This window comes from Cucurbita maxima, unplaced genomic scaffold (genome assembly GCF_002738345.1).
Source record: "Cucurbita maxima cultivar Rimu unplaced genomic scaffold, Cmax_1.0 Cma_Scf00001, whole genome shotgun sequence".
Lineage (NCBI taxonomy): Eukaryota > Viridiplantae > Streptophyta > Magnoliopsida > Cucurbitales > Cucurbitaceae > Cucurbita > Cucurbita maxima.
In genome coordinates, this window is record NW_019272017.1 from 8,878,930 (window position 1) to 8,904,558 (window position 25,629).

General features: G+C 34.5%; 3 protein-coding genes across 16 annotated transcripts; 2 read left to right on the top strand and 1 right to left on the bottom strand.

Annotated features, from left to right (window-relative positions):
- The first annotated feature begins 1,111 nt into the window (after positions 1-1,111).
- Positions 1,112-12,018, top strand: LOC111500016. Of its 12 annotated transcripts, none has more exons than XM_023109500.1 (5): positions 1,112-1,432; positions 2,647-2,723; positions 3,244-3,338; positions 7,967-8,020; positions 12,007-12,018. In XM_023109500.1, the coding sequence occupies exons 1-4, from the start codon at positions 1,255-1,257 to the stop codon at positions 7,992-7,994; spliced, it is 378 nt and encodes a 125-aa protein (XP_022965268.1). In that variant the 5' UTR covers positions 1,112-1,254; the 3' UTR covers positions 7,995-8,020; positions 12,007-12,018. The 12 variants fall into 12 exon arrangements, with proteins under 12 accessions (XP_022965268.1, XP_022965204.1, XP_022965123.1 ...); XM_023109436.1 differs by lacking the exon at positions 12,007-12,018 and adding an exon at positions 8,104-8,862; XM_023109355.1 differs by lacking the exon at positions 12,007-12,018 and adding an exon at positions 7,632-7,781 and having other exon boundaries at positions 7,890-8,019.
- A 5,767-nt stretch (positions 12,019-17,785) lies between these two features.
- On the top strand, positions 17,786-18,838 carry LOC111487864 (ethylene-responsive transcription factor ESR2-like). Its single transcript, XM_023135429.1, has one exon. The coding sequence runs from the start codon at positions 17,786-17,788 to the stop codon at positions 18,836-18,838; it is 1,053 nt and encodes a 350-aa protein (XP_022991197.1).
- A 2,714-nt stretch (positions 18,839-21,552) lies between these two features.
- On the bottom strand, positions 21,553-25,623 carry LOC111485236 (BTB/POZ domain-containing protein At1g67900-like). Of its 3 annotated transcripts, none has more exons than XM_023132042.1 (5): positions 25,510-25,623; positions 24,680-24,826; positions 24,524-24,611; positions 23,191-24,453; positions 21,553-22,209 (listed from the first exon to the last, which is right to left on the bottom strand). In XM_023132042.1, exons 2-5 carry the CDS (start codon positions 24,736-24,738, stop codon positions 21,712-21,714), a joined length of 1,908 nt encoding a protein of 635 aa, XP_022987810.1. In that variant the 5' UTR covers positions 24,739-24,826; positions 25,510-25,623; the 3' UTR covers positions 21,553-21,711. The 3 variants fall into 3 exon arrangements, with proteins under 3 accessions (XP_022987810.1, XP_022987801.1, XP_022987819.1); XM_023132033.1 differs by having other exon boundaries at positions 24,680-25,249; XM_023132051.1 differs by lacking the exon at positions 25,510-25,623 and having other exon boundaries at positions 24,524-24,593; positions 24,680-25,486.
- Between the last annotated feature and the right edge of the window lie 6 nt (positions 25,624-25,629).

Below are 25,629 nucleotides of genomic sequence, written 5' to 3' on the forward strand. Positions count from 1 at the left end.
TTCTCAACCTCTTTGAATTTTTCAGATTCAAGCTTCACGTTCGTTTAAATCCGACGCTTAGCTTGCGGTGGGGTGTTAAGGATATTTAGTAATAAATTATAGTTTACCATATATATTATATTTGATATTTTATTATAAGGCAAATATCTAATATTTGCTTTATTATCATACGTATCTTTCCATTTATTGTTATTTCCATTTATTACTATTTCCATATCCTTGTAATTCATTTGATTATAAATAAGATAACTTTCATACCATTTAGGTGTGGTGGATTAATCAAACATTCACAGTCTCACATCGGCTAATTTAGAGAATGATCATGGGTTTATAATCAAGAAATACTCTCTCTACTCGTACGATGAGAGCTTGTTAAGCTCAAAATAGATAATATTATATAATTGTGGAGAGTCGTGTTCATCCAACATGTTACCAGAGCATAATTCTTACACAAGGTCAATGTAGTTGCTAGCATCGAAGAAACCCGTCATAGACGAGAGAGTGAGGGTTCAGAGTTGGCGAACGAGCTGTTATCGTGAGAGAAGAAAGCAACGAGGTTATTACTCGAATTAATTAAAAGTTTATAATTTAAGGGAAAAGGTTAAAGGAGGGAAAGAAAGTGTTTGAAAAGTGTTATCTAGAAAGACGTGATGAAGGCAACAAGGCAGGGACCCAGGCGGCATCCCAGCGAGCAGCCCACCAGGGAACTGGCAATGAATCCCATGCCTTCCTCAAATGACTTGAATACGACCCTTCCTGGCCCATGATCTCCTTCCACTGGATCATATCCGCGCTTCAAATAATATCCTTCCGCCGTTTCAAACCGAATTTTCACTTTTCGTTTAATTTCTAATAAAAAATTAGATTATAACGTAAGTAGCCATGCTTCCAAAAATGCTATTAAATGCTAAATTAATAAAAAATACTTTTTGAATTTTGTATTTTGTTTTGAAAATACCTTAAATTTTATTATTATTATTATTATTATTATTATTATTATCATCTTTTAATAATAGCCCAAAAAAAATGAACGGAAGATATTCGGCCCATAGCTTTTTAGTTAATTACACTTTTACCATCACTGGCGGGAGTAATTATTTCTATAAATAGTGGGTAAGGCGTCCCAAGACCAGGCTTGGAGAAGCAACTCCAAACCTTCTTCTCAGGTCTCTTTTTTCTACATTCCTAGTCTCTCCTTTTCAATCTAGATAGGACCGATAACTTCGGGTTCAAATCCAAGAGGCGAAGTAGAAAATGGTCGGAGCCTCACACAGTCCCGGCGGCGTCGCCGCCAGATCTGACAGAACTGCGACCATCAAGTTTCTCTGCAGTTATGGAGGCAGGATCCTTCCTCGTTATCCTGATGGCAAACTCCGTTATCTTGGTGGTGTAACTCGTGTCCTCGCCGTCGATCGTTCCATTCCTTTTTCTGGTTAGTATTAATCTCTTTTCATAATTTATATTTCATTACCCGTGCATTTATTTCGCGAATGTTTCGATTGAATGTTGTAATTTATTAGGTTGAGGTTGAATGATTGATTTAAGCCTTGGTATGAACTTCTAGAGTGAGATTTATAATTGTGTCTGGTTACAGAACTGTTGTTGAAGCTGGAAAAGTTGTGTGGAACATGTGTGAGTCTTCGTTGTCAATTGCCTTCAGAGGATTTGGATGCTTTGGTATCGATAACCTCCGATGAGGACCTAGCGAATCTCATCGAGGAATACGATAGAGCAGCCTCGCCGTCTTCTTTGAAGATCAGAGCGTTCCTTTCACCGCCTAAATCCGTGAAAGAATTTCCTCTCCCTTGTTCGTCGGCCTCTTCATCACCGTCGTCCTCAAAACCTTCGTCTCCGACAACTGCTATATCCTCTCCAAGGGCCTCAACGCAGGTTCCTGACTATTGTATCCATCAGATCCCAACGCCAGTAAGGTTTTCGTACCGCCTGAAGAAGTCACCGGCGAAGGTTCCTCTCTTCTCATATCATCCTCAAGGGAATCCTAGCCACATCTACCTCATCCACAATGGCAATCACTGGCAATAGCATCAACTAGGATGAGGGAAATCAAAGTAAACATACATATAAGATATAACGAAATAGAAAAAGGAAATTCCAAGCACAAAAAAGGATGTATGATGTAAGGAGAATGTACATGTCGCTAAGGATTTCCTTTTGATCCATTAGCCATTAATGAAATTCGGTCCTATTTCATTTTGCAGCCGTAGCTATTGTGATGGCGAGTTTCTTCGTCAAAGAAACGGAATCCGTTCCCGACTTTGAATTACAGCTTCCATACCATTAGGTCCGTTAATCGCACGCTTGTCCTCTCTCCCAGTAAGAGTTTAGCAAATGTCCACCGTTTTCTCTAGGTCCTATTAACATTCCACGCACGGAGCGTCCATAGTTTAGGTCTGATTGTTGCTTGCTTGTGCACAATACGTATTTTTACTCTGGCACAACTGGCTTTATTATCTGATCTTGTTTCTTTCGTTCTCTTTTCAAAACTCAGTTTTAATAAGTTCTACTGTTCATTTTTCAAAATACTATGAATGTTGTCCGGTGGATTACAATTTCCGTAGTCTTTGATAAAACGATGAACTATATAGTTTTTCATTGGATGTCAATCTTACCAATCTGATTTTGCAGGGTATAAGAGACCATCGCATTGGATCAAACAAAATTTGAAGACACAAGGAGCTACGGCTGCGATTCTGCCATTGGATGTAAGATCTCTGTCTCATCTAATCTATTAGTCAAATTTGTATATGTTTGTGCTGTGTGTTCGTAAGTGTTGCTTCATCTCAGGCCTTCCAACATGGTTCTGCCCTTTCAATTGTTGATTCTATCAATCCTCTTACTGATCAGTTATTGTAGGCCTTCAAAAGTGTTGTATTAATTTAATAAGTGGTGTCGGCTTTGTTTTCAAGTGTTCCTAACTGTTGCCTAATTTTATCATATGTGTGTGTACCTGTTCAATAGCCCTTCAATTCCTTTTAGGCCTTCTAGTATAGTTCAATCCCTTTAATCGTCGTTTCTTTCATTCCGCTTACTCCGTTGCTGTAGACTCTCTTTCTCTCTCCGCACACACATTCATACACGTATATTTTACCTCCTTGGCTTTCTGGATGAAAAGTTCACAAGTCGTATTCGTGGTTGCGAAAGATCACATAAATTCTATATTAAAAATGTGTTCTGAGAAAATGATGATATATTTATATGCATTGGATCCTTTATATATGTTAGGTACATGGGACGAAAATCAGCCATTGTCGGAACCAGAGGTCTACGAGGTCTGTTTGCTCTGTTTTCTGTACCAAGAGTTTCATTCGCAATCACAGGTATTCCTTTCTTCTTTCCCATTCATCTTGAAAAAAGTAACACAAGATAATACTCTGGAAAATTTTGAGGAGAAATAAAATTAAAAAGTAAAGACCTACAAATAGGGAATTGTGGGGGGAAAGACAGCAGTAATATGGTAGTATTAGGAGCAAATTGCAGGCTTCTATGGCGTGGCCTTGACAATGAGGTTTGGTTTGTTTCTCTGTTTGGAGATTGGAGGAAAAGTCCATGAGTGGACAACAGGGACAATGGCTGAAAATGCATTGGGGACCATATTGAGATCCGTTTGACAAAAAAAAAAAAAAAAAAAAAAAAAAAAAAAAAAAAAAAAAAAAAAAAAAAAAAAAAAAAAAAAAANNAAAAAAAAAAAAAAAAAAAAAAAAAAAAAAAAAAAAAAAAAAAAAAAAAAAAGATAAAGATAAAAGACGGGGCCCATCCATAGCATCAAGATAAGATAAGACTTCTGGGTTACGTTACATTATCTAGATTGTCTCTTTGCCAGACAAGGGGAAGGCACTGGACTTGTGTTTCATTTCATCTAAATTTACTAGAAGAAATAAAGTCACAATCGTATAAGGACCAGTAAAAGAAAAAGTAAATAATTAATGACCCACCTACCCTTTTAAATTCTAACTCCAGTTTGGGAAACAGATTCTCACCACACATGATATGATGCGGTCCAACACTGGCTGGAAATTTATCCCATTCTTCAAAAGGCCATTTTCTATTATTTATTTATTTATTTATTTATTCTTCTGAGAAGTAGCCATTTGCAAATATATTTTAATTCTAATAAATTTTTTTTATTTATAAAAAGGAAGATAACATGTGCGTGGGCCATGTTTTCAGACTCTTTTTATGCTAGAGAAACAGAAAAGGATGCCCACACACACACATATAAGTCTGCAATTATTCGGTATTTTATTTTTAAAAATGATTTTTTACCTCTTAATTTCGTTTGTAATGGTTTTCATCTAAAAATATTGAAATTTTCATTCTCTATTTGACTTGGATTTTGGTACATTTCTTTTCTTAAATTTAAAATTTGTTTATACATTTAAAAAATTATTTTTATTATTATGTTTTGAAGTTATCTTATTCCAATCTATTATCTTATATTCATTTATGAATCGACAATTTTTTGTTTAAAAATTCACGTATGGTCCACTGACATTAAAGTAGTGGATTTCAACTAATATATTAGAAAAAAATTTGTTTAGAAACTTCATTAAAAATAGAGAATAATATTGATATTCTCTAATTTGTTATTTTTTTTATCCCTTAAAATATTGATCAATAGACATTCAACCCCAAAATTTAATAAAAAATTGTTAAGACCGGTGTTTTGTATTGACCGGCCTCGTTTGTCGTATTCAAACACATGATGATTCACCTTTTTAAAAATAAAAATAAAAATAAGCTAGGCTATTTTAATTTATCAGTTACCCGCTTCACTAATAGTCATACAACGAATCCATACAAGAAACAGAAAAAAAAAAAAAAAAAAATCCAAATCCAACATTATTGAAGTCGTTGTTTGTAAGATCAATTGCTTTATGTAGATTATCTTTGAATTATATGTTTTTTTAGTTACGTATATTGCTTTGAATTATCTTGTTGGTTTTTCTATTTAATAATGCATTAAGATAAGTTAAATAATGATCATGTTAATCCAAGTCTTATTAATATTTTTTTCAAATAAATTTATTGTTATAATTCTAGTTTTTTTTTTTTTTTTTTTAAACTATTTAGTTTAATAGTGGTGGACATGATTTTATTATTTTACTTGATCGTTGTTTCGTCACATTATTATTATTATGATTATTAATGTTACTATATATATTTCATTGGTTCAGCCTATAAAAAGATATTACACTTAAGGGGTGTTTGTTTCTGGGGTTAGGAAAGGGATTTGAGGTGGGAATGATATGGGTTTCAGGGAGAGGATTTAATTTATTTTCTGGAGGAACTCTTTTTCCAAACATCTAAAAAGCAGGCAATGGAAGGGTTTTTAAAACGCATTCAAATGGATGAGGTGCTTTTATGTTTTTTCTTTTTGATCCTTTTTCCTTTTGTATTGTTTCTTCCTCCACTTTTTTGTTTTTCTTGATTATTTTTCATTTGTTTTTTTATTTTTCATTTGTTTTTTCCTTTTTTTATTTTCTTGGTTGTTTTTTTAAATATGATTATTTATTTTCAATTATTAATGTTGAGTATTATTTCTTCTTTTTTTATAACTCTATTAGCTTGTCTTCTTTTTTACAATTAGATGTGTTTTATGTTGAACTATGATTAATTGATTCAAATTAAATCTGTAGTTAATAATAATAAACTATAATTAATGAATTATTATAATGATATGAGATTTATAAATATATCACATTTAATATAATTTACCCCACCACATGCTATATTTTAATTCATTTATTTGAGAATTAAAACTTAATACAAAATAAACCTAAAAGCTTAAAATTTAAGTTACATAAATGAAAATTAAAATAAAATAAAACAAAATTATTTTAATAATCTGACTTATAGAAATAAAAGACCTAATAATAATTAATTATCTAAAATTAAATAATATAATAAAATTATTAAAAAGTATTTAGATAACATTTTTCATATAACATCTATTTGATTCCTTCTTCCACATTTTTTTTTCTAGTCATCGTAAATAAAAGTTTCACCCAACGGCCCTTGGGGTTTGAGCCATTGATTTCATTAGCCATTGGTTTTTCCAAAAGGGATGGACCAAAAAAATTATTTATTTTCCAAATCTTGGTAACTCACTAGCCTGAATTGTCGTCTTACCGTATTTTTCTTTTATCCTCCTGTCAAAATTATGAGCTTCCCCTTGTGTTGTATAATTTAGAAAAGCCATTAATTTTTAAACCATGATGACGATAACGTAATCTTAACAAGAAACCGTATGCCGACGTTTCAACGTCATTTGTAACCCATCAAATTTCCTTTGTCACCCGTTCCTCAAAGAGTTCTTTGATTGGAAGATTTCATATAAATAAATTATATTTTTTCTTAGTTCTTCCTTCAACAATTTTACTTTAGATAATTAATTGTAGTTAGTTTTTAGTAAGTTAAATTATTTTAATTATTTTAATTAATTTAATTTTTATATATTATAAATAATATCTTAAATTTGAGGTTTTTGAATTAATTCAATTATTATTTTCAAATAAGTGGTTTTAATCAAATTATACAAATTTTTAATTATAAATAATTAGTACCGTAATCACATTAAAGAATTAATTATACATGATGAAACACTATGTAAAGTGGAGTAAATTATTTAGGATGAGATTATCTTACAATAAGTTATTAATAAAACAATAAAAAGATTAAAAAAAAGAAGATTTTATATTACATGTGCAAAAAATGATGTAAAAAAGAAAGAAAGAAAGAAAGAAGAATAATTGTAAAATAGAAGGAAAAAAAGAGAGTAAAGAAAATGGAAATAAAAAACAAAGACATAAAAATAGAAAAGAAAATATGGAGGAAGGTTGATAAAAAAAAATGAAGAAATTAAAAAAGAAATAAGCAAAAAAAAAAAAAAAAAAAAAAAAAAAAAAAAAAAAAAAAAAAAAAAAAAAAAAAAAAAANAAAAAAAAAAGGAAAAATAGGGTGGGTTTTGAAGACCCGTAGTTTTTTTTTTAGAAGTTTCGAAAACCCACCACAATGTGATGCCAGGAAAAACTTTTTCAAGGCATCTTATTTGAATAGTTGAGCATACAAATGTCTCTGGTTCAACTATTGTTATTGTTATATAATTAAGGGTTTTGTCTAACAAAAATAATTTGAGGTCACACTCAATTAGTTGATGTCCTATTTGAACCAAGTCCATCTTTTTATCTCCTTGAATCATGATAAATTATTTTATTAAGTAACATGGTCTAGAGACAATTAAAATTATGTGGATATATTGTTTATGCATGTGATAATTTACTGGACACTGGGATTAACCATAAGAGTAGTGACATAAATGGCCAAATTTAGAACCGGGCTTCGAAATATACCCTATCTATTTCTTTGCCGGATAAATGGCCAAACAACACATTTAAACACTAGTTAAGATTTATCAAAGGATTACAATACCATAGTTTCAGAATTAATTATCTTAACCGGATGTCTCAAATATCACCTTAAATCCTAACGATTTTATATGCTGAAGTTATGTCTTAAGTTCTTCGTTTTATATCTTTAGTTAAGGGTTTTATGTTCATCCCTACATGTTTTCAATTTGGTTTTTTATGCATCAATAAATTTTTTTAATTCACTCCCTTGGTGTTAGGGAATCTTAAAGGCAATTGATATAAAATTGGAAGTGAACGAAAAAGTCATAAGAATTTTGAGAGAGGCTGAGACTATGAGTTTGGAAAATTTCGCCTATTGATCTAAAGCTTAATGTAGCGCACAATCAGCTGGAGGTAATTTTCATCTTCTAGCTCCTCTGTTTTTTAACATGGGTTCTATGAATTGGCTTAGTTGATCCAATACAGTCGATTGCTTTATAATTTTCTTAAACTGGGCTTCAGAAACTCCAGTGCCTTGATATTTCTTCGAATCTTTTGGAGTCTCTTCCTGATTCTATCAGCCTATTGGTTAATTGAAGGTCGTCAACGTATCAGGAAACAAACTGAACTTCCTGAAACCCTACTGGTTGCAGGTAACTAAATCAGTAGTCTTTGGCTTCCTTTTCAACAGCACATGGAAAATGATGTTCATTGTGCCGAGTTTTGAATATTTTGATTCGTTGGTGGAGTTGGATGCAAGTTTCAACAATCTGCGAAGTTTACCTATAAGTATTTGGATATGGATTGGTTAATCTTGAATGGCTATCAATCCAAGATATGTTACCTTCATACATCGATGTCAGCTTAGGTCTTTAAGATTTGGCCTGCCTCCGGTCATTGGAAGGTTAACGAGTCATGAGGTGTTGATTCTCAGTGGTAATTTCAACAACTTGACTGAGGTTACTGAATCAACTAGTGATCTCTGCAACCTAAGGGAGCTAGATCTTAGTGATAACCAGATAAGAGCTCTTCCAGACAGATTTGGCCGGCTGAAAAAACTAATAAACTGATTATGGATCAAAATCCGCGTCTGATTTCTCCAAAGGAAATTGTTGACAAAGGGGCCCAAGCAGTGAAGGATTTCATGGACATTGGAAGGGCGATTTAGATGCAGAAAACAGAAGGCCATGCATGAGGCAAACATGCCTGAAGATCAGAGTGGATGGCTTACTTGGGGATCCTCCATGTTGTCTAACGTAACTTCTGGGGTTGTACAAACTATTTCTGAATATACAGGAGGAAGGAACGAAACTTCCAAGGACCCATGGTTGTATCAATAGTTGTGAGTGGTGGATCGTATGGTTTTCTTATCAACCTGGATTTCTAAGGAAATTTGTGTATATTTGCATGTATGATAAATATACACGTATTTTGATGCAAATGCTACTGAACTGGATACCTACATGGTATAAGATTGGCTTCTATTTCCAAAACCTCAATCTGGAACCAACCATACAATCAACACAGAGATGTGTCATAACATGAATTTAATATAAGAAGAGCACATTCATGTACACCTTCTAAACTAAAACAATCATCTTTTTGTTTTTGTTTCTGTTCCTACAAATTAAACTTGTTTTATTGAAGATTGTTTATATATTTTTTTTGTTTACTCATAAACGTTTTGGTATCTTATGATTTATTTAGAATTTGTCTGCAAAACTCAAAACAAAAGATTTGTGGTCTGTGCTTCTTAAAAAATAATCATAAATTAATTAAAATAAAATACTTGTGAAGTTTCAAAGTCGTCCTATTTAATCCTATGTACCTTTGCCTGTGAAGGGAGAGTAGGATCTCAGCCTTCCGCCATGGGATAACCCTCCGAGAGATGAGAGGAAATTTTCTTTTGCGAGTGCTCTCACATACAATAGACTATAGATTCAAATATGATTTTTGTGCTTGTCATTCTAATTCTTACGGAAACACGATTTTAGTTTTTTCGTGCTTGTAATTCTATTACTTTCGGAAACGTGATTTTAAGTTTTCTGTACACAAAAGTAAACTGAAAGTGAACTCTAGTATTAAACAGACCAAAAGATTTGTCAGTGAATTTCTAAAAGAGTCCGGACGTACCTTTGTCCCTCTGTGAGCATATCTAAGCCTTCCACCACCATGGAATAACCTTTCGAGATAGGAGGCGGATCTTTTCTCTTGTGAGCGCACTGACTGGAAATAAACAATATGATTTCGTTACTTGTAATTGTAATTTCATCCTTGAAAAATTATAAATAAAAAAATTGTAAACCATCAACATTTGTTTTATAAAAATAAAAATAAAAAAAAGAACTAGGTACAAAAAAATTATATAATTGATTTAATAGTTGATTATGTGTAATCACATAGTTCAATCACATAAAAATATTGACTATGATATATCCCTTCGTATGAAACTTAGAGAAAGGTAGGATTAAAGTTTGTTCAATAAACGGAATCTAGAAAATTATGAGGATTTAAAGTTGCAGAGACCAGAACATAGAGAAAAAAAAAATGGAGCATGAAACCTACTAATAATATGAGTTGTAGCTCTCGAAAATAACTCAATCAACAGAGTAATCAAGAAAATTATTAAAGGTAGCCAATAGACAAGCGCCTACATGAGAGAAAGCCACAGGAATCTCAAGATCGCACAACTTGGCTAAAACATCTTCAACAATTTTAAGAAATGGAAAGAAAATGCAATTTCGTACAAAGTTTCGGACAAAATATAAGTAGCAAGCCAAAAGTTTTTCTAAGAAAATCAAGTCGCCACAGATTGTCGCACTTGCGAGCCAATGCTTGGTGAAGGAATTAGAACTTGCAGATGGAAAATCTCATAGTAAAATCGAAAGATCGTGCAATTGCAAGCTAATTCTCAGTAAAGAAAAATATAAATTGCAGACGGAAACGACAAAGCAAAACCACAAGAAATTCTCGATCATAAAAATTCAACAGAGATCTAAACCGTGCAACCTGAAATTTCTTGCAAATCACAAAACAAAATTCAAGCCGAAGCTAAAATCACAAAGCAAATCACAGGTTGCAACATATTGTCAACAATTGCAAGAGATTCTCGGTGAAGGTAACAAGAAACTAAAAACGCTACTCAGAACAAAATCACAGTTATTGCTCAATCACGTAACTACAGCAGAGATCAACATTCAAATAGAGAAAAATGATGCAAGACCGTGCAATTCCTTGCTTTTGAGAAAACTCTCAAACTTACAAAAACATCAATCGTCAGTTGAAAATGCAAAAGCAAACCATTACGAGTATATTACTAATCCAATCAACTATCGGCTGGAAAAACACATACACACACACACACACCATACACAATTCATAAAACGAGAGAAATCACCAAGAAAAAACTAGGTATCACCTTAAAAATCAGAACTACCTGTCTAATTGTCGAAGAGAAATCAATTTTTCCGCCAGGACAGGGAACGATCAAAGTGCCTCAAGCCAATACCGAAGAGCGCGCGAGGGAAAGCAATTAGCACCAATTCAAAAGTCATAGGCTGGCATTATATACAATGAACAGAATGACTAAATAGCCCTCGGCAGGCCTCTCTCCCCCTCACTTCAAACCAAACAGCCCATTTAATTTTAAAATGGGCTTATGAGTGGCCCGGCATAGTCAATACAAAGTTCGAAAACTTTCGGCCCATGTTATTGGGCCCGTGTATACAACTCAAGAAAGCCCAATAAGCCTTCATAGTCAATACAACAAGGGATCTCGCATGCTCCTTTTCTCGAGAAATAATGAAAGAAAAATCATCCAACAAAGAGTCAAACTTCAAATCAGGACAGACACCACTGGAGCCGTCAGATTACAACTACGTTGGACCCAACATCAAATCACAACCGTTGAAAAGTGGGTAAATTTATTGACTTTGTCCCCGGTGATGCACGGTTAGGGATAATTTTGTTCACTTGAAGCGACACGTGTCAAATGGCTGATATCTGTGTCTTCAAAAGCCTTTTCCATTTTCCAAGGATGCGTCTCTTCATTCCTTGAAACCATCAGAACCGTCTACTTGTGGACAAGCATATCCTCTGATACGACGGCGTATCTACCCGAACTTTCTCCTTTTCTTTTTCTTTTTCTTTTTCTTTCTTGTCATTTTCTGAATTCCCGGCCGACATCTTTCGCTGTAATCAATCACTAATCTTCGGTCGGTCCACTCACCAGGTAAGTTGACAGATCTCTCTTTATTCTTTCATTTACTTAATAATATAACAATTATCTTTTAAACTAACCGTTTATTTAATATTATTTTTAAAAAATATAGATGCTCATTTAATTCGGAGGCTTCGGTTTCAAATCTTTCTCCTCGATGATTGTGGGTCTCGATTTGATCGGCCTGGCCTCGGGTGGTGGATCGAATTCACATTCAACTGCGTCATCACAGCTGCAATGGATGCCCCACCTTTCTATCTCTTCCTTCTAACTTCTCAATGTGGGAATGGACTCTTCAATCCTCCTCCGATCGGTTCCGACAGTTTTTTCTTCACCTTCTCTTCTCGACATGATCCAGACATTCAAGCTAGCAGATCAAATCATGGGTTCTCATCCCCAACGTTGGAAGAGGCAAGTGAGTTTGTTGGTGGAAATGTGGTTATTCGGATGGACTCAAGATCGTTTAGATGGTGAATAGATAAAGATATATGTCGATTAAATAAATTGGGCAAGAGAAGAAATTATATTTATCGTTTTGTCCAAAAATATATTTTTAAAATAAAACTTTCTTAATTGATAGATTTAATATCTTGCTTTATTTTTGGAATAAAAAATATTTTTTCTGACATTTTTTTTTATTTTATAATTAGACCTATTTTATGGTATTTAGGTTGTTTTGTTTTACTTTCATTTGTTCTTATTATACTATTATTTAGTTGTTTTTCTTAAATTTAAAAATTGCGTTATCTTATAATGTAAATGATAATGATCGAGTGACATTGTTTCTCCGGTTCGAATCTAAGAATCCCTTAGATATGATATAAAAAGGATCTTGTTCTAACGTTGATCAGAGATTTCTCTATGAACAATATGAATCGAAGTTCGAAAAAGAGAAGGAGAAAGAGTCCTCAACCCGCAACAGATAGAGGAGGATTTATTCAATCACATAGTTTGGGCTCCTAGAATATGGCGTCCTTGGGCTTTCTATTTGATTGTATCAAAAGGCCCAATGAATTGGGATTTTCCTATTGGACTAGGTCATTTCGGAGGAGCAAGCAGATCATTTCAAGAGAATAGTTCGGAGATTAATTCAATAGTTTGTTTATTATTATAAGGAAATGATTAACACTAACTAAACTCAAAAGAAAATAGACGATATTTTCCTATCTCATCTCGTCCAATTTATATATAAATGGGAAAGTTATGTTATAATATTTAAATTTAAAAATTTAAGAAATTAATTAAACATTATATTGAGTGATTTTAGGAAATATGAGTTTACAAGAAAAGCAGTGGGTAAGGTGTAAAGCAAGAAAGTTAGATGTTCCAGAAGTAGCAATGTTGTTGTTTGAGAGAGAAATAAAAGCATGGCACCCGCAGAAGGACTGCGACATCCATGGAACCTCACACAAACCCTAGATACCTTTCCCTTGCCTTCCTCCTACCTACTACTGCATTAATTTTCCATACACATGCACACTTAAATGCCCCCTAAATTAATTCTTCTACTTATTCTTTTCATTTTTTTAATTAAATTTTTCAGATGAGATGAACAAGCTGCAGGTTAGCTTTTGCACGCTTCGCCTCTATCTTCCACGACATTATACTGTCCCGACCACCTTTTCTGATCCCATTAACATTAATAACACCCTTCTCTAAGCTTCTTTTTTCTTCTTATTCCTTTATTTTTAAATCTATTTTATTTTATTTTATATTTTGGGTTTAAATATGAATTTAATTCGTCCTATATAATTCAAAACAAAACCGAACTAATTCAAGAATCTAATCAATCTCAACTATTCAATCAAAATCATAAATTTAATTTTTCAAAAACCCTAAAAAATTCAGGTCAATTCGACCAATTCAATCATAGAGTTACAATTCAGTCCAATTCTAATATAGTTTTAAATTTATTAGGAAAATAAAAAATATTTAATATTTTAGTTATTAACTTTAATACATAACAATAATTTTTTAAAATTATTAAGAAAAAAAGGGCTAAATAACCTATCCTAATTTAAAAATTGAGTTAGTTAAGGTTGATTTAGTTGACTCTAACAAAATGACTCGAATTTTTTTGTTTCTCTAATCTAACCTAATACAAGTTAATTTGATCCAACTCAACTCATATACGACTCAATTAATAAGTTTTTAATATTAAAAAATTTTAATTTGGAAAATGTATTCTGGTAAAAATGTTATTGAAAGCAGAATGGATTACAATTAAGGGCTGGTGGCGTTATTGGCAGTGACAAGAATCACAGGCTACCGAATGCATCTCCCCGAAAACGATATAACTAAAGGGTCTAATTCCGACATGGGATTAAATTATAATTAAGTGACAGAACCAGAAGGAGGAACTGCCTCTCACCCAGCCTTTAAAAACATACCAACCAAGCTGACCACTACAAACAATATTATCCTCCCACATCGTTGGGTTTCAAAATTTATGATCCCTTTTCGATTTAAGCTTGATTAAATTTTTTGTAAACTGAAAAAAGTGGGTCAAAATGACTCAGAAAATACAGGGTTACCCTCCCATCTTACCCTAATTTTAAGTTTATTACCAAAATTGATAATATTTAATGTCCGTAACCAAAATTAGCCGTATTTTGTAATTTATGAACGTTTGATAATATTTATTGGGAGTGAGTTCTACCTTGATTAATTTAGTGGAAGATAGTAGAATACTATCTCTATTAGCATGAGACCTTTTAGAAAACTCAAAGTAAAATCACGAGAGTTTATACTTAAAATGAACAATATCATATAATTGTTGAGAGTCGTGATTCCTAACAATATATACAATGGTAAATATAAGTTCTTTAAAATATTTTTAAAAAACAATCGAGTCATTAATCTAACTTATTTGAAATTTCGAGTTGGTTCAAAAAGTTTCTATCAATTGAACCTAATTTGCATATACTCTTGTTATTGTTGAGATATAATAATAATAATAAAATAAAATTATAATGGGGAAATACTAATTTAAGGTAAATTAAAAAGTAATGAGTTTCTTGAAATAGAAAAATTGATAAGAAAGGGGAGTTCCTATTTTAGTTGATACCATTAAGTTGAGGCGAGTAAGAAAGGGGGGGGGTTAAGGGCGAGTGGAGTTGGGCATCAACTTTAATACAAAAGAGAGAAGGACGGTGAAGTGGAGCAGAGCAGCAGCAGCGGCGGCGGCAGCAGCGGCAGCATGATAATTAATTAATGCAAGGAAGGATGTGATTAAGGGAGATGGAGAGAGAGAGGTAGGGAACAAAAACTGTGGGCGCTAGTTTTTGCTTTATTCCAGTGGAAGTGAAATATGGGCAATAGAGTAGGATGAGTTGGGGCTCTGAACAAAAAACAGAGGACAAACTGATTACTCTTTCTCTTCTCAACTCTGAGTTTTTCAGTACCCTTTTCCATTCTCCCCATGCATAAATTTCTTCTTCCTACAAAATAGCGTGTTTACGATTAAATATGAATGGTTTAGTTGTAAACAAACTCCATTAGTTTCACTAATTACACCCAATAATAATGTCTATTTTTTGCTGTGCTTTCGACCACTTGACACAATCGCACTCTTAAAGGCAGCGGACTAGCGATTGTGCGGCACTCACTTTCCAACGACAAGTGAGCTAAGCCAATTCGTACTTGCGTCGCCTACGGCCAAGCGACGTATGATCGAGCCTCTAGCCTCGGTTTTAAAAGAAGGTTTTGGAAAACGAGGGTAGAGAGAGATTTTAGAAAGAGAGATTTTTGAAAGAGACGTTATATAAGCAAGCAAGAGAGAGATAACAACGGCTTAGCATATATAACCTTGGGTAGGGAGAAGTGACTTCCCAAAAGGCTTTGTGCTAATAGAAATAGTATTATTTGATCATAAACTCATGAACATTCTCTTGATTAGCGAACGTATGACTTTCATCATCCACATGTGAAACCAAATGACCACTAATTATATTTTATTAGAGGTTTTAGAAATATTTTGGATCAATTCAACTTTTTAAATTGGTTGAATTAGTGACTCCAGTAACTCAACCTTTAAATGGTCAAATTATTTCTTTTTAATTATTAAAAATAAATAAATCCCTTTTATTATTTTTTTTAAAAAAAAGTCATACCTGTTAGATGAATAACTAAAATCCGTCCCAACATATTTTTAACATTAATTTCAAAATTTAAATATTTTTTATTTTTTCAAAAATATGGTTGGGTTGAGTTTGTAACTCTATTTTTAAGCCGGTCGGATTGTAACTTCCAAACGAAATTGAAAGAATTTCCTATTTTTCAAAAGTGTGGGATTGTTGGATTATTAAGTAACGTGAACACTATTAATTTTTTATTATATTACTGGTCATATTTAAAGTTGTAAAACCAATTTTCTCTTCAATGTTTGTGTTAGAATCTAGATTTTCCCCCTAATAACTTAATCATTAGTGTGTATCATTTATAACAGGACTATATTACCTATTTGTGTTTGAGTTGCTTCCAATAGTCAAAATTATCTCAATAGATTCATATTTTATTCTCAGTTAAAGTTATATGCGTTTAATTTTGAAGTTTCTATGATTGAGTTCAAATCACTTATATTTAGATGCGACTTTGGCCCGTTCACATACTCTTATTTTACTCGAGCGTCGCATTCAAATATCCAACTTCCGTTCAACTAAATCCACAGTTTTTTACGTGGTAGTGAATACAATAGTGTAGCACTACATGATATTATGAACCTAAGTGGCTTATAACTAAGGAAAATACCTTTTAGTTTGGCTTCTTTAGACCCTATTTCCATACATTTTGAAAAGTAGTTTATTTTTCCTTTTTTCACCAAACAGTCACGTGTATATTTGTTAAAGATTGCATATAAAGCCTTTTGAACTTTTTTTAGCCCATAGGGATCCGTAGCATATCAAAAGTCGCAATCTGATCTTTATTTTAGATTTTAAATAAAATGTACATAAACTTTATAATAAAAATAATACTATAGTTTACATGAAATAAAATTAAAACAAAGTTTATAGATGAATCGTAAATTTGAATGATATTTTATTAATTTAGCAATAAATAAATATACACATATATTATTATGAGTGGCCTATGCTATTCTATTGGATGTACGTCTGTTTTAGAGGACAAAAGGAAAACTCCAAAAAGGTACTCATCACAATTGTGCATGTATCTATCTACCACCACGCCTTCCCTCTATGCTATTTTTTCAGTTATTTTTATTATTTTTATTTTTATTCAAAATATATACTCATCTGCAACGTAAATTTTATGAAAATAATGGTCATCGTAGTGTAATTTCAAATTGATCGATATCTCCAGTCATTTGAATAGTCATCTGAAGAAGAGTCTTGATGAAATGATAATTTGAAAGAATGGGTGATTATTAATTGAAGGTGCACGTAGGAAGTTTTAAAGATGGGCCACGTCATTAACTTTAATTAAGAATTGATTGGAAATGGACGTGTGGCTGACATGTAGATTGGAAGGGTTGCCAGCTAAGATTTGTGAAAAGCTTATGCAACCCTGCAGAAGAAAAAGCAGGAGGATAATTATGTTTAATATAATTAATAATATTGTTTGGGGAAAAAGAAAAAAGAAATAGAAAGACAAAAACTGATATTATTGCGGATTTTTTTATTACAAAAAATAGAGAAAATGCCAAAGGAGGAGGAACAACTTCTGAGCGCCGCCAGTGTAATTATTCTGATTGATTAAGACAATGGCTGTTTTATCCAACTTCCCATAAATAATTAAGATTAATATTAATAAACACAATTTTAATTATTTAATCTTTACCTGAAAATGGTTATACGGCGACGTTTTTAAATCCTTGTATCTATGTCAATCGTCGTAATTCCCTACGCTTCATTGTAATAAGCATAATCTAGCTTTGGAAATATTGAATTAACAATCAGTCTTCACTCAATGCCTTCTGTCTATGCTCTCCACCAGCTGTCAGATTCAATACCCAAAAAATGGTTGCAAAAATAAATATTCAATTAAAAAATGGGATTTTTTTAAAAAAATAATAAAATGATTTTTAGGAGAATTAAATCAGGACCGTTTAATCGGGATCGGGTGGCCCAGTAAGATATCCTAGTCCTTCGATTATTCTACCATTGACTTTCACAACCTGCATGAATTAAATCAATTACTATAAATTTGGCGATTCGTCTTTCCTCATAACCACATTCTATCGATGGAGGAAGCACTCCGGCGGCTCAGAGGGATGCCTGTAAAGCCATCACATTCGGACGACGCCGTTTCAAGTCATGTTAACCACCGTAAGAAGTCCACTTCCTCCGCACCAAATGCTGACCGTCGGGTCATACGCGAGGGTTCGAGCTCGGGTACGATGCGATACCGTGGAGTCCGACGTAGGCCGTGGGGTCGTTACGCTGCGGAGATTCGAGACCCGCACTCGAAGGAACGACGTTGGCTCGGCACGTTCGATACTGGTGAAGAAGCTGCACGTGCTTATGACTGCGCAGCACGTGCTATGCATGGTCTCAAGGCTCGCACCAATTTCGTGTACCCTTCTACTCCTTCGCCACCTTATTCACTCTCCGATCAACTTCTTTCTCCTATAAACTTCGCTAAACAATCCCTAATTACTCGTCATACTTCTGCACCGTCGACTTGGTCAACGTTTTCGAATTCTCACACCTTTGACTACCAAGAACCCGCGCCGCAGAGAATCGCTCCTCCGTCTTTCCTCGACATGCTTCTCCCTCTTGATATTCACCCGTCTTCAAACCCTGACTTTGTCACATATACCCCTCGGTTTCCCCTCGTAGACGACAATTTTCACTGTCCAAAACCGTCTTTTACTAATCACCCTATCGTAGAAAACCTCGAAAATCCCAACGTTAATGAAGCCTTGTTACGCGACTCAGAGTTTATCCCTAAAGAACCATCAGATTCCGGCCTTCTAGAGGAGATCATTCACGGTTTTTTTCCAAAGCCCTCGGATACGCGTCAAAATTCCCAGCTATCAGACGACATGTCGTCAATCCCGTCAGACACGAATTTCTCTCACTCAAACTGCGTGGATGAACAACAAACCGGGATTTTTTACAACTACCAAACCGGACCAGTTCAGCTCGGGTTTTCTGCTGAAGAAATGTCGTTTGTCAACGGTTTGCCGATGAACATGCAGATGGGGATAGAATCGTTGAATTCGACCATGGAGAATTTTCCTGAGTACCCTGAGTATCTCAGTGCTTTTGCTGCTAACGTTTATTATACTTAAGTTTAATTAGTTTAAATTAACCAAATGTTTTGAGCTAATTAATCATTAACTACTTTGGTTAATGACCACAACCGTCTAATGGCGTGGAAAATAATTTAACCTTTTTTAGATTTTAATTCATCTGTACGGATGAGTCTCTGATGTTTGTACGTGATTCCTTAGCGTTTGTAGGTCTTAGTAATCTTAAACCCTTTTTTAAATGGTAATATATATGTAATCTTTAAATATTTTCAATTTGTTTCTTGTCGTCGTAAAGTCAAAGTAGAAACCCTATATGGTTGGATCATAATCTGTCCATCATTTTGTCGGATTTTTTGTTGGTTTATTCGCATATATAATTTTAATTTTTTTTTTCATTTTAAATTTGTATATAGTTGCTTAATTTATGTGCAATTGAAAAATATTTATTTTCTGTTTCTTGTATAAATTTTCATAAAAGCCTCCGGGGAAATTCAAGGTTATATTGGTAATTTGACATTTTTTTTTAAAAAAAATTTAGTGTACCAATGATAAAATTAATGATTACCAATTTAGATATTATAAAATCTATACTTTTGTTTGCCTAAAAAAAGAAAACAAAAGTCTATACTTTTGTCGTCATAATTACCATACGGTACTATGTGTTTAGCATCTAGGCTTACGTGTCGGTTATTTTAACTTTATGTTTCGACAATTCGTTTCTTAATACAATAAACGATTATTACTCGACACGTGTCATGCGGTTAAAGTTTGTAGTATATTTCAAAATAAAAATTAATATTATTAAATTCAATAATATATATACATTATTATCAACTATGCATTATTTATAATTGAATTTTCGTACTTTTCGTCATGAATTAATTCATCGTTCATTCCCACGTTTTGGTATGTTATGAAGTGTGTTTTTTACAGAAGGGCAGTCTAAGAAAATGGGCTGAAAGCCCACTATGATTGCATTAATTGGGCTTTGGCCCATAAGATGAAAGATTGGGCCGAGGAATTCCATACAAAATGCAAAAGCCTCGAAGGTTAATGTGTTCGAGAATAATGATGGCGAATAAAGTTTGAAGCGACAACGTGGCTTTAAATTTAGGAGAGAGAGATGCATGCCTGTAATGATACCGACAACGAAAGTGGCCACTAAAAACCATATTGCCTATTATTTTATCAGCTGATGCCACGTCAGTGGTTTAAATTCTCGTCAACATGTCCACGTGCTCATCATTATTTGTTTATCACTTCAAGATTGGCATCAATCATAAATCCACGTATGCGCACACACACAATATATGAAGAATAAATATTTAATTTTTTAATTTTGATATTTGTATTTATTTAGAATTTGATTTCTATATTAGTTGAATCTTAAGAAAACTGTTACAAAATTTAAAATTTAGTATTTAAAGGGAGCGAAATGTTTGTTTGATAATTAAATTTTTTTTTTGTTTTATTTGGAATTATTAAATATTTTATGGATATTTTAAAGAGATATACCCACATTTTTTTTATATGGAGATGTGGACGTACACGGAGGGGTGACCTAAGACAAAAGGTGCCTATGTGGCAGCCTACCCCTATAGCTCTAAAACCTACACTTTTTTTCTTTAAAATTTCTCTGCTTAGATGCGTCTCTTTCTGAACTGCGACGTTCACCAGAATAAGGCTGTTCATATTATCAGTTTGGCCAAATCCCACTTCATTTTGGGTTCCACTGGTTTTCTATTTGCATACGTACCCCCATTTCTTTCATTATTATTTAATTTGGCCCCATATTCATTGCAATTTATTTATAAGTCCCTTCATGTATTCTTTCTTTTCCGTAGGAGTGTATATGGGTTGAGTTGAGTTGGGTCGAATTTGAGAAACTTTTTAGACCAACTCAAAATAGATTGATTGGGCTCGTGATTCGATCAACCCGTATAAAATTAACAACTCAATTCAACTCTCTTTTCTTGGGTCGAATTGGGTTGGGTTGAGTTTTTTTTTTTTTTTTTAAGTAATTTTTTTTATATTAATAACTAAGATGTCATATAATCCAAATATCAAACATTCACGAGTCATAATGCATTACATTTACCGTGGTCAATTATAGTAAATGTTTTATTTGAAACTATATACAGTCAAGTATGTTATATTTGTAAAAGAGACGGAACAAATATTTATGTTTTCTTTTACCCACCAACTAAGTTTATTTGCAATTGTATGTAATTTAAAATCATTCGACATAATCAATCTTACATATGGAGTGACTCAAATCTCAAACAAGTGTTATTGCCTTGAGATATTTGATCAATAAGATAATCTATTGCCTTGAGATATTTGATCAATAAGATAATCTGAATCTTATTTGCTTTTGGAATGATTTCTTAACAGTTAGGTTAGGTTGTAACCTTATTTTCGAGTGGATCGAGTTGATCCAACAAAAAAAAAAATGTCAACCAATGAATCAACTTGAATTTTGAGTCTTGTGACGATTGGTTGGATGATGGAGTGATCATGTGACGATTTATTCAACCCAATGGTGGGGAGGAAAGATTTCAAATCAACCAGATAGTTGATTGAGTTGTGAAACAGGATAATGCTCCATTATAAGCCAAGATGTCAAAACAAGAAGCAAGTGCAGGCCTGAAAGCCTTGGAATTTTCAATAGCCGAAAGGACAAAAGATTCTTGTTCATATTCAAGAACAAGAACAATGTCTTCACGCGGCCCAGTACCAGCAATGGATCCACATTCCTCAGAATTTTGATTCTTATTATAATATAGATTACACCAGCAATGAACATTCAGGATCATAAAATTTTCTTCTAAAAGCTAACTTACAAAGTAGCTGTCTAATATCAAAGCCAAAAGAAGAGAGTATATGCTACTCCTTTAATTAACAAAACTCACTCAATTCTTTTCCATCATACTTCTGTTAGTAGACCATAACTTACTGAAGATCCTTTTCGGTCGATAGGGGAGCGAACATAGAGCCTTGAACTTCGAGGGCCTTGAGATTCCATCAGGGTGCATACCGTTTTCGTTCAAATCGTCGTCTTCGGACAGCTTCATCTGCAATGTAGAAAGTTTGGATTTTGGGGATTTCAAACCTGAGATGCTCAGTTGGTCCTCTGCTTGAACACTTGTGGTAGTACTCAATGGTGCTGGTGGCTTCGACGGGTCGATATTATGAGCAGCCAGAAGCGCCTTTATGTTGCTAGGCAGCTCGGCGACTTTGCTACCTGCCATTGTTGCCCTTGCTTGCTCAAAGAACAGAACTTGGACCACTAACCTTAAAGGGAGTAGCTCGTTTTGTGCAGCGTGCATACAAGCCTCAACAGATAGTTTTTTGCAGTTGAGAATTCGACATAGTCGCTTCCTTTCGCTCTTTCCCATTTCTGAATGTGCCTGGATTTTCAGTTAACAATAACTCGGAAATGTTACCAAGCAAATAATTCTGAAATCTAGCCTAGATCGAGCTCTAGTTATTTTGTGAGATCCCACATTGGTTGGGGAGGAGAAAAAAAACATTATTTATAAGGATGTAAAACCCTCTCCCGTGTAGACATGTTTTAAAAATCTTAAGAGGAAACCCGAAAAGGAAAACCCAAAGAAGACAATATTTGCTAGTAGAAGACTTGAGCCGTTACAAATGGCATCAGAGCCAGACACAGGGCGATGGGCCAGCGAGGAGGCTGAGCCTCGAAGAGGGGTGGACACGAGGCGGTGTGCCAACAAGGACGCAGGGTCTCGAAGGGATGTGGATTGAAGGGTCTCATGTTGATTGGAGAAGGGAACGAGTGCCAGCGAGGACACTGGGCCTTGAAAGAGGGTGAATTGTGAGATCCCACATCAATTGAGGTGGAGAACGAAACATTCTTTATAAAGGTGTGGAAACCTCTCCCTAGCAGACGCGTTTTAAAATTTTTTGTAGGAAACCGAAAGGAAAAGTGATTTACCTCCCGATAGAAATCTTGAGTTTTCCCTTCAAAGTTAAGATTCAAAAGTAAGCCATTCAGCGATCAAGCCATATCATATATATAGAGTAAGCACGAAGGGAAATCCACAACTGCTAATAATTGTTATCCAAAACTTCAACATTCTTAAAGCTTCATCCAAGAATTTTTGAGTTAGTACTAAGGAGTTAGCAAAGATATTAGAGTTAAGTTTAGAACAATTAGTAATCACCACTAATTTTTTCTTGTGGGTCACCCCTATCCCAACTGCTAATAAATGGTGAGAATGACAAGATTTGAAGGTCAATAGAGTTGGTTATCCGCTAGCACCGGTGCCCCCACATCCTAAAGCATGATGTTGAAACCTTTTAGAAGTATTTGCTTGGAAATAATGTCAATGGTAGAAGTTATAGAAAGGCCATAGTTGAGTTACCTTAAGGTAGATGTCAATAGCTTTGTACAGATCGTCATGATCCAGCCTTGCAAACTCTGGTATCGACTCGGCAATCGACGTGAACTTCGATAAGGGCAAATTCACGTCTCGAGCAACTTCTTGAAGATATCTGTCCATAAGCTTTGCAACCTTCAACTTTGAGCTGTGTGAAGCTGAAGAAGACCTCCTACTTTCCTGTAACTCAAAATCGATATTTTCAGCCGAGCGAGACCTTCGCCTTTCGAAGTCTATCCTTGATCTCGGGGGGCTTGTTGGGGGACTCTGCCATTGTAACATGAAATGATCAATTATGGTCCTTACTATATCTACATCATACACCATCTGGTTTGTGTGTGACGCAGAGGGTATTAATAAATCAGTGACATTCGCTTCCTCCAATTGGACACCAATTCCTCTGGCTAGTTCCATTTTTGAAGACCGCGAGGCATCAAGAATGTTGGCTGCTTTTAAAAGTTTGAGAAGGAAACTGCAGGAAACAGCACCTTTCTCTGATGGGAGTAAGCTTATTAATGATTCTAGGAGCAGTCTATGCTTTGCTGACGACTCGTTCGCCTTCTCCGAATCAGAGTTAGACGCTGACTGCTTATCAACAGATTCATTCCTTGCTATGGTTGGGAGCCATCTTGAAGCATAAATTTTCAGAGCGTTTCCAATTAAATTGGAAGGCATTTTCCCAGCAGATTTAATGGCTATCATGGTTCTCCAGTAGAGGTCAATGTTGAGTTCTGCAACATCTTCAGCCCACCAACCTCTGGTTGCCTGTTTGTGTCTCTGGCTATCCCCACCGTTGCTCGAAATGTCGTCCTTAAGTCTTCGGGAATGACTATGCGAAAGGTTCGATTTCAATGGATGAGTAAGGACTTTTGATGCAATCACTTCTATGCATTTGCTTGTGATTCCAAGTTCCTCTGACCATGAAGGAAACGCCTTGGTGCTTTGTAATGTCACAATGGTATCTCTCCACCCATGAAGAATACATGAACTGAAGAACACTTCAAGCTTGTAAATTAAGTTTCCCTTCTCGACATCCTCGGTCATCTGAAGGTACTCGGCAGCGCATCGAGCCGATACAATGTTGTGAGCGCTGAGCGTAATCGTTATGCCATAACAGAACTTTGCACATAGTTCAAATGCCTCAATCCCACCTGGAAACTCGGGAAGTTGGACTATTTGAGGCTGTGGAGATTCAGAGGACTCAGCGCATAGTTTCTGCAGGCGCATACACTTGGACAGAAGAGGAAACTGTATGCCATGAAACATAAAAATCAGCTCAAAATGGTATAGTTCTTTTAAAAAAAGCGCTTGAATTTACCTTGTGAAGAAGATATCTACTTCCTTTCACCTGAATTATGAAATCACTAGAAACTTCAGAGGAAACTGACCTGAATTCACAAGAAAAATTAAAATCCCCTTCAGATCATTCCAGAATGAGTGAAAATTTCATGGGGCTAATTCAAAAGGATGTTACCTTACAGCTTCCGCAGTATAGAAAGTGTCTGGGCGAGATCCAAGTTTCATAAACTTCATGTTGAATACTTCTTCTTCAATTTTCTTCTAAGATTCGGTATTCATCAGATACTCATGATGTGTATGCATCAGAGGAATTATTCTGCTTCTGGACAATGAAAGGGCACCCTTTAAGTTTCACCAACAGCCGCATAAGGGGTCCTCACAACGCAATTTTCTCCAGACAAGAACCATAAAGACCACCAATATCTCGTACTTCACTTTCCCAACTAAGACAAACTAATGGAGACTTATCTTCCAACTCCCAAATCTGAGAAATTTTAAGCTACAGAGCACGAAAAACACAGACGGTTCTCCTTGAACAATGGATTGGCTCCAAGAAGAAAGGGAAGGCAAGAGGGTTTGTTGATGTGGGTGTGATATAATATGTGTTTTTATATACAGAAACTTGTGGGAGTAGCATTAGTCAAAGTGACAGAAACCCAGAAGATCGAACATTACATGGCCTTGTCCTTTCAGTCAAATTCTCTACCCCATGTGATTTGGACAGGAAAACAACGAATCGAAGTCACTGCGATCCCAACAAAATACAAATACAGCACACCCACCCTTATCAATCAAAACCCAAAAAACAGCACAGAAAACTTACCTGCAGCCACTCACTTATTAATATACAGGACAAATAACTATTAAAACTAGAAAAGGGAGAGAAAACAGAGATAAAATGCTATAGAGAAGCTTGAGATTTTGAGCCCTTTCAACGCTATAAACAAAAATAGGAGAATTTTTGTTAATTTTGTCCAAGTTACTTGAAGAAGAATATGGTTTTACCTTTGAAGGGCATTACTCCGCCAGCGTGCACATCATAAGGAGAAGCCCACGTGCTTATCCAGCGCCCACCGGCGGGTCCTAGCTCTCATCATTGCCACAGCCATTTTTTTTTTTTTTTTT

Excerpts from the sequence above, each read along its gene's own strand:
- LOC111500016 (XM_023151803.1), top strand. The coding sequence starts at position 1,255 with ATGGTCGGAGCCTCACACAGTCCCGGCGGCGTCGCCGCCAGATCTGAC. Across the intron at positions 1,433-1,594 it reads TCGTTCCATTCCTTTTTCTG|AACTGTTGTTGAAGCTGGAA; the intron begins GTTAGTATTAAT and ends GTCTGGTTACAG.
- LOC111485236 (XM_023132042.1), bottom strand. The coding sequence starts at position 24,738 with ATGAAGTTTATGAAACTTGGATCTCGCCCAGACACTTTCTATACTGCG. Across the intron at positions 24,454-24,523 it reads GTAGATATCTTCTTCACAAG|TTTCCTCTTCTGTCCAAGTG; the intron begins GTAAATTCAAGC and ends CATGGCATACAG. Across the intron at positions 22,210-23,190 it reads CTATTGACATCTACCTTAAG|GCACATTCAGAAATGGGAAA; the intron begins GTAACTCAACTA and ends CTGAAAATCCAG.
- LOC111487864 (XM_023135429.1), top strand. The coding sequence starts at position 17,786 with ATGGAGGAAGCACTCCGGCGGCTCAGAGGGATGCCTGTAAAGCCATCA.